The 12,103-nt window shown below is 38.9% G+C and overlaps 1 protein-coding gene across 1 annotated transcript in view; it reads left to right on the top strand.

The window, feature by feature from the left end:
- Positions 1 to 12,103, top strand: part of LOC115611698 (IgGFc-binding protein-like) — a 43,460-nt gene that overhangs the window by 8,935 nt on the left and 22,422 nt on the right. Inside the window, exons 4-7 of the mRNA XM_030495002.1 lie at positions 8,520 to 8,569; positions 8,658 to 8,807; positions 10,384 to 10,646; positions 11,246 to 11,327. Coding sequence (XP_030350862.1) covers positions 8,520 to 8,569; positions 8,658 to 8,807; positions 10,384 to 10,646; positions 11,246 to 11,327 — 545 coding nt within the window. The remainder of the gene's footprint in view (positions 1 to 8,519; positions 8,570 to 8,657; positions 8,808 to 10,383; positions 10,647 to 11,245; positions 11,328 to 12,103) is intronic.

The following is a 12,103-nucleotide window of genomic DNA, read 5'->3' as shown; positions in this document are numbered from 1 at the left end:
TCCATCACTGCCACTATTTCATTCTGGTGAAACTTTGGTGTTTTACAAATCAGGTGAGTGCTCTAATCCCTGAGCTAACCAGGTAATTTCACTCACATTTTTCTTCTTTGGACTTGCTCATTTTCTGTGAAAAATTAAATGCACCAGGGCCAGAAAGACAGGCTGACTCATGTGCGATGTGGGAGACCAAGGTACAAGAGCTTACCCCGCAGAACAGATATTTGAGATAAAGGAAAGGCTGGGTTTTCTTTCCGCTCTGACCTCTGACAAGTCCTGTCATCTCATGGTTCCACCCTGGGAAATGAGAACTAACCATCAGCTCTGAAACCTGAGCCTGGGGAAAAATTTTCAGAAATAAGGAGCAAGCCCATGTGAAGGCATGGGTGAATGCAACTAGAGTACTATATTGCACTTGGTCCTTGGAGCACAGCAATCTGGGAACCTGTTCCTAGCTGTGTGGATGCAAAGGGAGATGAGCAATGCTTTACAGTCTATGGCTGCTTAAAAGATTTTTCTAAATATATTGTATTATTGTCTTCATTTTATTAATCTTCTGGATTTACATGTTAACATGGGCAATAGGAGAACTGTGGGATAAAATGAAAGCTATTTTCCATAGTAAAATCTTAACTGGTTAGTATACCTAATTTTCCTTCCCCCCTGCCCCCAGTAAAGCTTTTCTCACAAATTATCCTCTGCTATACTCTTTATATAGCAGGCCTAGAATAAAGAGAATTTGCCAGGACTTGGAGGTGTCACACTCTCCATCTCTAAAAGGTTTATTCAAAACTACAGAGAAGATTTAAAAGTTTGCCTTTCTTGGAAGCCGTGTACTTAGAACATTAACAGTGTGAAGGGAATTGCCTCTGCTTCTGTTTCCCAGCTCTACCCACATGTTTCTGTATCATTGCTAATCCTCCCATTTTGATTCTAGTTTTAAGAAATTGTTTTCATAAATCTAAACTTGTGAAGTGGATATTTTTGACTCACAGATGGTGTTTTGCTTAAAAATAAACAAGGGAGAGAAGCATTCTACTTCTTTGAAAACCTGGAAGCATAACCTGAATATGACCTGGAAGATCAGAGCTCTTAGGGCAGCGAAGAAAAAGCAGAGGTGTGAGCTTTGTGACTCTTAAGCCTTCACAAGGTTATTTCTGAAGCCTAACATGAGTTTGCAGCACTTACAGTTTTAAGTCTTGCTCATGGCACAGACGCACTATGTACTACTTTCCAGGTAAATCATATGTTCTCATATGTTCACAAGACATAAGCCTTGTTTTCCTGCATAGCTCAGAACTCAACTGCTTTTTTATAAATTCCATTCACTGAAAAGCAAACAGCAGAACACTGATTACTCATTCTGAACGTGTCAATGACACAAGTGATCTCCATTTCAGTTTAGTTCATTTCAGATGTAGAACTTGTAGAACAAAGTACAAATAGCAATGCATTTCACAAGCTTCATACTTTGCTAGGGTATGGAGTGGGTTTAGTTTGTGATCTGGGGATAGACTGTGCAACAGGTTAAATTTCCTGTCTGTCTCTGCTTGTAAAAGCAGCAGGAGCTGCCAGACTGACACTTTTTTTAGCTCAACTCAGCCACCTCTTAGTGGGTTTTCCTGTAGACTGGGAAGGGAGGTATCTGTGATCTAGGTAATGGAAAGCAGCAGTACATAGTTCCAGTAATCATGGGAAATGTAGGATTTAGATCAGACCATATTAATAGGTGTTGACAAGCTTCTTCATTTTTAAGTAGTTTATAATTGCACATAGTAATTTATAATTGTACATCTCTATATATTTACGTAAAAAGGAAATTATGTTACAATTTTTACAGTGCTTTGTGAAGCAACTGTAATAACAAGGTTTAATAGCTTAATTGCAGGAGCCATCAGATATCTGGAGGGCTCTCTTACTGTAAGAAGTGACCATACCTTAGGACTATATCTCGAGAGGAAGCAACCTTATCCATGAGGTAACAGATGATGGAAGAAGTCATCCTTCCTGAAACAATCAGGAAGAGGGAACAGGTTTATAGGATTACTCAAGAAATGATAAATTGGATTGGAAGGCAAGGAACTGCACCAATTCATCTGGGATCTGTAGAAAAAATCAACCAGGCACACAACAGCTGTTTAAAATGGGTTCAAGTAAAGGCTTGCTAATATCAGAGTGCTAGAGGCTGGAGGGACAACGTAGGCTTCATCAGCCTCAAAGCAGCATGCAATGGTGAGCTGAAAATTCAATCACACTTCAGCATTCAATAAGCCAGGCCTGAGAGTTCTAATTTTAGACACAGCTGCATCTGTAATTCGAGTTATGTTGTAGAGAATGAGCCATGTGTCTCTTTTGTTTACACTAAAATGAACCAGGACTAGCACCACCAACTTTTACAGTAGCATATTGGAACTGGAACAGAGCAGAATCAGACCTTTACAATAGCCTAACTCTTTTATCTCTGTAGGTAGCTTGGTTTCACAAACTCATTGATGGAAATGAAAAGCATCACTGCCTCTGAAAGAAACTACTGTTAGAGGATGGTCTTTGCATACCACAGGCGTGTTGTGTATCGTAGATCCAAACCAGTAAATGTAAAATACATCAAGATGCAGATATGAAATTATTGAACTCCAGTGAGCCAAAAGCAGCTGATTAGATTATCACTGAATAACAAAACCGAACCCTAGAAAGAAGGCAGTTAAAGAGATAAGTATAAACAGTTTCCTCCTGCCAGAGATCTGCTTCTGGAACACGTATTTAAAACCATATTTTATATCTCATCTGTTATTAATAGACAGACTTGGAAAAATTTCTGGGCTTTTATGAACTGATTTACTAATCTCATGATTGCAAGTGTAGCTCCCCAAAATTAAGAAGAAAGCAGTTTTACCTATGGCGGTCTTTTCCTTATTAAAAATCCACTGGAATGCCAGCAAAAACTCTTTATTGCATTAATCAGGAGAAATGTTATGTTCATTACTTTGGTATGCCAGAAATGAAATACATTGTGATGTATTTCAACTAAAAGATAATAAAGGTGTTAATAGTTATGATTTTAGTTATACATTATCCATATAATACACATTTGTAAGCACCTGGTAAACTTACAAATGTTACCTTGAAAATGTATTTCTTTAAAGTCACAGTGTAAGAGTACTATTGGCAGGCAGAAATTTTGTTCATAGGCGATTGACAACTGAGAATACTGTCAGAAAAACTGTTATCTTTTTATTTCTGTTAGCTCTGCAGTGTTCAAAACATAAGAAAGAGAATGAAATTTTAATCTGGCATCTGCACTCTAATAAGAATGCTACATTTCGTTTTCAAAATCATTACAGCTCTCAGAGCAGGAAAAAGACAACTTGAATTTCAAATCGAAACCTGAGTTTGGAGAGCCAGCAGTTAGGAAAACAACCTCAGCTTGTGCTCAATAGAACACAAGTACTCCTTACTCAACAAAGAAACATCCATTTATTTTCTAGCAACAGAGATTTTTTTGTGTACTTCCTCCTCAGCTTATAAAAGCATGTTACTCATCATAGTAAATGTGGGATTAGTTGCACTGCTGCGTAATCTAAATTAATCTGTTTATAGATTTATGGGTGCTGATTATTTGTTTCATAACTCTGTAGTGGAGGTTTACAACAGTGACTTGGGTGGCTCAAACAAGAGTCCAGCATAGACAGATTTGTGAAGGAATGGCTGTGCCTTCTCACACAAAGGCAGAGTGGAGCCCAGAGGGCAGTAGGAGTTCCCGAAATAGTGACAGAGGTATTGCACACTGCAAAAGCTGACTCAGTTGTTTGTCAGGGCAGAGGGAGAACTGAATTATTACCTGAATAGAAACAACAGAGGGATCCCTTTACTCATGCAAATTGTATCAATTTAACTAAAATTGGTGCAAAAAAGCCAATGCAGTTAAATCTGTGCAAACCACGAGATACATTCATTGTCTGAAAAACACATAAAGATGTTTAGTTTTTATGTACAAATTTACCGAAGCTGATGTATTCCAGATTAAGAGAATCTGCACAGAATTCTGCCATTTAAGAACAGCCATTTAGTTAATTCAATTAAAATTTCTTCTAGGTAGAGCCTCAGACAGAATAGGCCCTGGGACATATATATGGTGCAAGTCATCCCAACAAGACATCACCATTTCGTATCAGCCAGTGACCTCTCTGTTTTGTGCTAGGTAGCAGTGTAGCAGTCTCCCATAGTGTCACTATGAGACTCAACTAGCCCCAAACCTATGATTTAGGAAAAAGAGGGTTTGTATAATTTCCCCCGTTCTTTAAGGTTGTCAAAATCCCTAGTTTTCTACTGATTACAACACCACAGACTAAGCATTATCAACACGGTGAAGTGCAATTGTTATTCATCAGAGAACACTGGGATTCAAGAAAATGTAGTAACCAGATTTAGATACTTGAGAACAATTATATATGCTGGAAAAAACCAAAACCTGCACTTAGACAGCACTCACTAGAATGGATGAACTGCTGAGTTTGCTTCTTTTACTGTTTGATTTATCTTGCTTGGGACAATATTTTTTTTTAGTTGTGTCTTCGTTGTGATGTCCTTTTGCATAGGCATCTGGCTGATTCTGTCTCCTGGGAAACCTAACTTCATTCTGCAAAAATTAAGAGTCCCTTTCTGACCACCAGCCAGAAATGAAGCTGTATGCAGTATTATCTCTGTCCTTTTGAGGATATTGCATGTCATTGACAAGCCCTACTGTTGGCATCTTCTTATGCAGATTTTATGTGGAGAATTTGTCATCTGTTTGTTCCCACTGAGTGGCCCCAGTAAGCATTGTCAACAAGCAGCAGGTGAGGAGAATTTCTAATGCTGGCTGTAGATGGGGTGAAGGCTAGCGTCTGGTTTCAAAATGAAACACAGCAGTACAGAGCACTAAGAGGCCAGCCATGGGGATTAACTGCCAGATATGCATCACATGCATCCTTGGTTTAAGGAAGAAGTAAAACGTAACTTCTTTGTCAGATTGTCTCTAAATGCCCTTCCTTGGAAAGAATTTTAGCTTCATGGTATTAGAAATGAAGAACACGTGTTCTTCTTCCTCAGGTTGCTGTGCAGTCCAGACCAATATACAAATGGCAGTGTCTCCCAGGGGCCTTTCAGAGATACAAAGCATGTGGATGGAGAAGAGAAATAGTAGGCCTGCAAGGTGATCAGTTTGATTGTCAGGACTGCAGGATACTGCCACATCCCACTGCATCAAATGGCAAGTAATTTCCTTGTCATCCTTCCTGTATATAAAAGTGGTTATTAATATTTGTCACTTGCTGAAAAGCCCTAATCAATATTCCAGTTCACCTTTTACAGAGTACCTGACATTAAATAGGAGTGACAGATTGACAGAAAAGGTCATACAGCATGGCTAGAGAGCATGCCATGTTCTACTGACAGGAGTGTTCATGTGCTGCGGTGCTTCATATTTGCCATGGGTGAGGAGGGGTCAAAGACTGTGCATCATCTGGATGGACGGATTTACCATTTACCTTTACAGGTTTACCACTTGCCGGACCAGCATCTCAGCAGCCCTGCTGAAAATGCAGTGTGCTCAATGCAGCTTTCATCTGAAGGTCACTCGTATTCTCCCTCTCACACTGAGTGTGCTCAATGGTTTTGTGCAGAGAATGAGTCTCTTTGTCTAGATCACAGAAATTCTCTTCCCTGTTTACTGATTAGCAAATATACACACATTTTCCTAGGAAAGGATTTTCATTGGAGAGGGATGATTACCAGTTATGTAAGCATCCACCCTCTGGCTTTGGGGGTGCCTGTGTGTGGCATGAGTTTGTGGCAGAATTTGCCCCAGGCCCATTGTCAGCACAGCAGTTAACATCTAACTTCTGCTTAGCCTTACTTGATCCATCCTTATTTCTCCTGTTTCTGTAATCAGCCTCCTAAGTTACTTGTTAACGGCAAGTGAAAATATTTTGTGCTGAGTGGGGGAAAAGGGAGTTGAAGAAATTCCAGGCTTACATTATGAAGCCTTAATGACCTTAATCATTGGAATATAATCACAAAGGGAAAGTGCTTGTAACTGAGAGGACACTTTTCCAGAAAGCCCCACTCTCGGAGACATCCTCCTTTTATAAAAAAATAGAGCCATGGTCTGGGGTTTCTAGGCAATGCAAGGAAACACTGTACACTTTCTGATTCTCCTTTGATTCTCATCACTCATAAAATCCAGCTGAAGTATGGAATTTGGCTGCCTTCGAACCATTTCTTTGCAGGCACTGATGCAAGGAATGCTGCAAAAGAACTGAATAGCAAGGCCTAAGTGTCAGTGGGAATGATTCACTTGCTTTTTCTGTGCCAGCAACCTCTAGAGACTTCATTGCAGCCCTGAAAATGACCATTTGATTTTCAAGCAGGGCCAATATGGTAACAATACTATTTCAGCAAGTTCGTGAATTGTGCCCACAATAACATGACTGAGTAAATTGAAAGCTTGTTATCAGCTCTTCTGAATTCTAGTTTCAGAAAGGCAGAAATTCAGTCAATATGAGAAATCTCACTTATAATAGCATTGAAAGCTGGGCAGGAGTTTTAAATGAAGAAAGTTGTCTTGCTATCAATGTAATAAAAAAGCTCTTTAGAATTGCAGACTTTTAAAAAATATAAAACAGCAAAACCAGAGATTTCCAAAATCAAGTCAATTTCTCCAGCAAGCAACTAAGAGTGTGAAAGCAAGTGACACTTGAAGTGAATGTGAGCTTTTGGATCACATGTGCTTCTCTCGAGGTAGATAACCCAGGAAGCGTAACTGATGTCTGGTTGGACAGATTTTTATAATCGCCTCCACCCTCTGGTCAATATATTCTTCTGTTTCACTGTAGGTTATCCTCATTTCCTCCTCACTGAGTACAGCTGGTGGATTACTATGTGAACTGTACCGCACAGAAGACTCTGTCTTCTAGCATGGGAACCCTCTGGCACTTAAAATACACTTTGATTTTATTCTGTGTTTCAGTGCTGAATACCACAGGGTAAGTAGCACAGTACTGAATTCAGCTTAATTCAGGAATCTTAGCGGTTAATGATAAATACCCTTTCTTCATTTTTTATATGTGGAATGTTTCTTCACTTTTTTAATGTGGAATATTGTACAACTGAACCATGTAATTTAAAAAAAAGAAATAATTTAAATTTTCAATTCAATTTAATAATTTAATTTTGCCTAATTCTGCACTGGCTCCTGTCTGTGTGAAAGACCTGTAACGTGGATTTTTAATGGCACATCTGAAGAGGGGAGATCTTGACAGAATAACCGCTGTAGTTACAGAACACTTTTGACTCTGAATTTATCTACACTAACCTTTGCCTTAGGACTTGCCTGATGTGTAACAGGTTAAAGATAGCACTGAATAGAGACAAGTGGCAACTTGTCACAGCTTTCCCTTTTTCATGAAAGAAGAGATGCAAGAAGGAACAGTGAAGAAAATTATCTTACTTTATATCTCTTTCCATATTCTCTTTCCTCCTTAGCCTTAGCTTTGTCAGTTCTCCAGTTGCTTGCTGCATTTCACTGATGAATTGATTGTGTGATATTTGCTCCTAATCTCCCTAGTTTCTCTGAATATCATTGTTTGGATTTTGAAGGGCAGTGGGGCCATTCACTGTGATGCATTCACTTAAGGGCAGATTCTCTATACTGTGTCAAGTACAATAAGAATAATTAAGGAGACACCACAGAGGTTAGAACTGAACCCTGCCTCCTGAAACTGGGGGCCATCATCCGAGTACATCAAGAACCACTGTTGTAGCCTTGCAGTCCCTACGCAAAACACCTAAAGAGCAGAGCTATTTATACTGTGATCTGTGGTGGGATTTTGGTCTTGTGCCAAATGATCTCTGTGGGACTTTGTAGCACCACAAGGACTGTGCATTTGTAACTGCTTTTGTTCTGCAGCATTTTCAGGGTAAACTAGAAAAGCTGAATGAGGTGGCAGCTTTGTGTCATGAGAGACTTGCAGGGGTTAAAAGAAATATGTAGCCTTCTAACAAATAACAGAGTTACATAGTACGCTAGTTTACAGGCATTTACCCAGTTCGCAACAGCAGCGATGACAATGCCATGAGCATATACCCACTTTGCAACAGCAGGGATGACAATGCCAAAGCAAGTTAATATCAAGTCTTTGCTATTATCCTAGTATTTTCTAAGCTGAGCTACATCCATCCATCCCTTCTGTAGCTCCCTGTACCTAGGAGAGCTGGTCTCCTTTCAGTTCAGAAGGATACAGAGTGGAGGATTCCTCCACACTAGATGAAGTGAACATATCCGACCTTTACTCACTCTTTGAGCTTTATCATGAAGGAGTAAGTATATATGGGAAGAGAAAGAGTCAGACATGGATGAAACCCTGGATCTATTCAGTTATTCAGTGAAACACCCAAAGATATATGCTGAGGTCCCAGCATTCTTTCTTAAACAGTTTTTGAGTCACTAATTCCACAAGGGCTTCACTGTGTTTTTTTCTTGGCAGGATCAAGCAAAGACCAACTGGGCGCTTGAGAACATGGGATCCTGAAACAGGTAACTGCGTGTCATTAGTGCTGTTAATATCCAGGCAGATTTTGAACATACTAGCTGCTCTTCCTTACTTCGATGTGTTGTATTTCAGCTTACCTCACCAGATGTGATTTTAACAACAACTCAAGACCATTTTGTGACTGGACCCAACCTTGCAATCCCAACCAGGGATTATGGATACGAACCAAGCATGATACTCCGACTAATGGAACAGGTCCTGATGGAGACTATCCTGATGGAAGTAAGTGCTCAGATATGGCATTGTTGATTTCCTTTTGACTACCTTTATTCTTCTTTCTTTGAAAAAGAGATTCATGAAGCCCTTTGAAATGTGCCAGTTTTGTTTCTTGCTGACACCTGTCTTTGACTTTTCACTGTCAGTTACAAGTAAATTAAACTGGGTTGGAAAACTTTATCAGTGCATGAAAGTAGAAGTCAGCTAATTATGTCATGGTTAAGGCCTCACAGAGAATGCAGTGATGTGCAACAGATTCAAGAGAGGTCTTGTGGCCAAATTACACTGATATGAGTTAATGGCAATAAATATAATGATGGCTGTCCTGGCACTAGATGATGTTCATGCTAGCAAAATGTTAAAAGATCAAGTCTGAAATCAAAGAATATCTTTAAAAAGCTTGTTCTCAGCTACATGTGACTGAAAAACTGGGGTCTAACACGGTTGTATGGTTAAACAAGTGTTTTGTGTTGCTCCATCTTTATCTGTTTGAACCACTAGTTTTGCACCAGCAGAGCCATTTATGGGCGATCAGTGTGCAGTCATACTGCTTTCTGTAATTATCCCAAGACTGAAAGCTCAGCTACTGTCAGGCTCAGTAACAGCGTTAGGATTTTTGCTAAATAATTTTCTGTATTTTTAGTATTCTGATACTGAACAATTAAAATTGCCTGTTGAAAGAAGAAATTAAATATTTTGAATTTAGATTTACACAATAATGTTTTGTTTTTTTGAATCAGTACAGACCATATAGCTTTAAATGTGACTTATATTTTCTCACCGACTAAAACATATGACTGAATGTTAGAGGCTATGTGTGGAACCGTACTTTGCCATATAGAAATGGTTATTCATTTCTTTCTGATTCCTTTCCATAGTCAGATGGGAGAGTTGATTTCAGCCATGCTGGGGAAATGTAGCTTTGACCTTAGGCCAAGGGAAGCAAAAATTTCAGCCCTAGTAAAGCAAAATGTGATCTCATATTGAAGCAGTTCAGACTAAAGCATTTCAAATCCTAGAAGAAATTCTTTGACTTTCTGAATTTTGAAAAGTTTGCTTCCTTTTCATAATGTAAAACCTAAATATGTTGATGGAAATATCTGCATTGCTTACTATCCCTTCCATTTTGAGATAAAAACAAATGCTGACAGGTTGGAATCTTCCTTGTGCTTGGGCTTTGATCTCGAGACCGAGATCAAAGAAATAAACTTAGAAAAAAATACATCCCCCAAGCAGATTGCATTATTTTCCTTTGAGGAAAGAGGAAACTGAACATGGATCAGTGAGGCACTGTATCTGGAGGTGCTGTCTCATGAAAGAGGCCTACATCTTTATTTATGATCCCAAAATAATGGTTCATGTGAAATGGGATATATTTGCTTTGCTCTCCAGCTCACATTCTAGTTTGGATAACTACATGGTGCTAACCATTGCAAGGTAAATTCTGAAAATGCTCAACTTTGCACTACTGAAGATGCCCTTGATTTCTTTCAGAGTTGGGTTGTACTTCAGTTTTAAATGACATCTGACAATTTACAAAGTTTCAACCATATCTTTTTTTTTTCTTTTCCCTGCTCCGCAGAAGGCTATTTCATCTACCAAGAAGCAAGTAATCTGATCCCATTTGACACTAACAGACTTGAGAGCCCAGATATTGTTGTTTCTGAAAAAATATGCATAGATTTCTGGTACTATATGTTTGGGTCAGAAGAAATGAATGAGCTGAGAGTGCTTATCCAAGACAGCATGGGGGAGTCGGCAGTGTGGAGTCGGAAAGGAAGCCAGAATTCCTCATGGAACTATGGTGCCATCACTCATACTTTTCCAAGAGAGAGAAATATAAAGGTAATATATCTTCAGAATAAATTTCTTTGTACAGTATCAGCATTTATTCTCCCTTTGCAGGCTGTAGAAGGTTGTGGATGTAAGGTAGAAAAACATAATCAAGATTTGCTCGGTTTACGTTTTGTAAATATAATGACCTCATGCACTATGCTGATGAACTATGAGAAGAAATAAACAACCCCCTGAATTTTACTAGTGCTGTTAGTTAGGGGATAAAAATGTATTTAGTTTTCCTTTTTTTCCTTCCTTCCCTTCTTCACAAAGAAAGTCAAGGGCTTTAGGTGCCTTAATTAAATGAAGCTTTGTCTGCTCTGATTTAAGGTTTGAACAGTGGGATGCTGCCTATATTGGACTCATCTGTAGAATCCAGACAACTGATTTATCAGTCTGCAGAAGATAGGACAATGTTTCCTGAAGTCCTTACCTTATTACAGAATATATATTCTAGGCTTTTGAGGGAAGCTAGGAAAACTGTTGTAGCCTCAGCTTACTTAGCACCTTTAGAGATAGACCAGAAGGAATATTTTGAAAACGTGCTAAGGAAAATGGTCTGTCATTTGCCTAAACGAATGCAGTGATTCAGTTTGCTTCCTGTCTAGGTAATATTTGAGGCTGTCCGAGGACTGACAGAGTATGGGGATACGGCACTGGACAATGTGAGAGTAAGGGATGGATCCTGTGGTAAGTCTGTGTTTGCACCTTAGAGTATACTTTTTCAACTCTGTTTGAGCTGTTGACCATTTCTCATTTCCATATAGAAACTCCTTATAACGTTGAACCGCAAAAGAGAAATGGCAAAAACTTTACAGCTCACTTCACTTGAATGCTATCTGTTTTGTTGTGGTTTCTTCCTAAGTCTTTCCACACCACCTCAAATGTTCAAAATAAGGTATCCCGTTCTCTGAAAACGTGACCATTATCACAAGGTCCAGCAAATTTTACCTTAAATGTGAAGTGCAACCCTAAACCCAGCCAAGGGTATACATACTGGTCTTGGATACCAGATTAAGTGCTCTAATTGGCATTTTACAGCAAATCTCAGTTCATACAACCTCAGCAAATATGAAGCACTGCAATAAAAAGAAATAACAGTGAGTCAATAAAGCTGAGTTGCACTACCACATCTGAGTATAAATCAACAATGTGAGCTTGATCCTTGACCCTGTAACAAATCAGCTAAGACTGGCACAAGCTGTGGATGACTAGGATCCGGAAGTGAATTATAGTTTCACCCCACCTTTACTGACAAGCATGCAATACTTACAAAATGTGAATTGAACAAGAAACTTGCTGAAACCACATAGAAAGCATAGTTAGGTCTTATTAGGTGTCAGTCTCTGTGAAATACTACTCATATAATAGCAATAAAATGTTTCAAATTTATGCTAGTCAGGAAAAGGACTTCTATTCAGGTCCACTCTCTTAGAACATATAATTTTCTTTTAAATTCTGTGAAA

Source organism: Strigops habroptila, chromosome 8 (assembly GCF_004027225.2).
Source record: "Strigops habroptila isolate Jane chromosome 8, bStrHab1.2.pri, whole genome shotgun sequence".
NCBI classification, from domain to species: domain Eukaryota; kingdom Metazoa; phylum Chordata; class Aves; order Psittaciformes; family Psittacidae; genus Strigops; species Strigops habroptila.
Note: the sequence above shows the minus strand (reverse complement) of the source record. Positions and strands in the feature narration are given on the sequence as shown.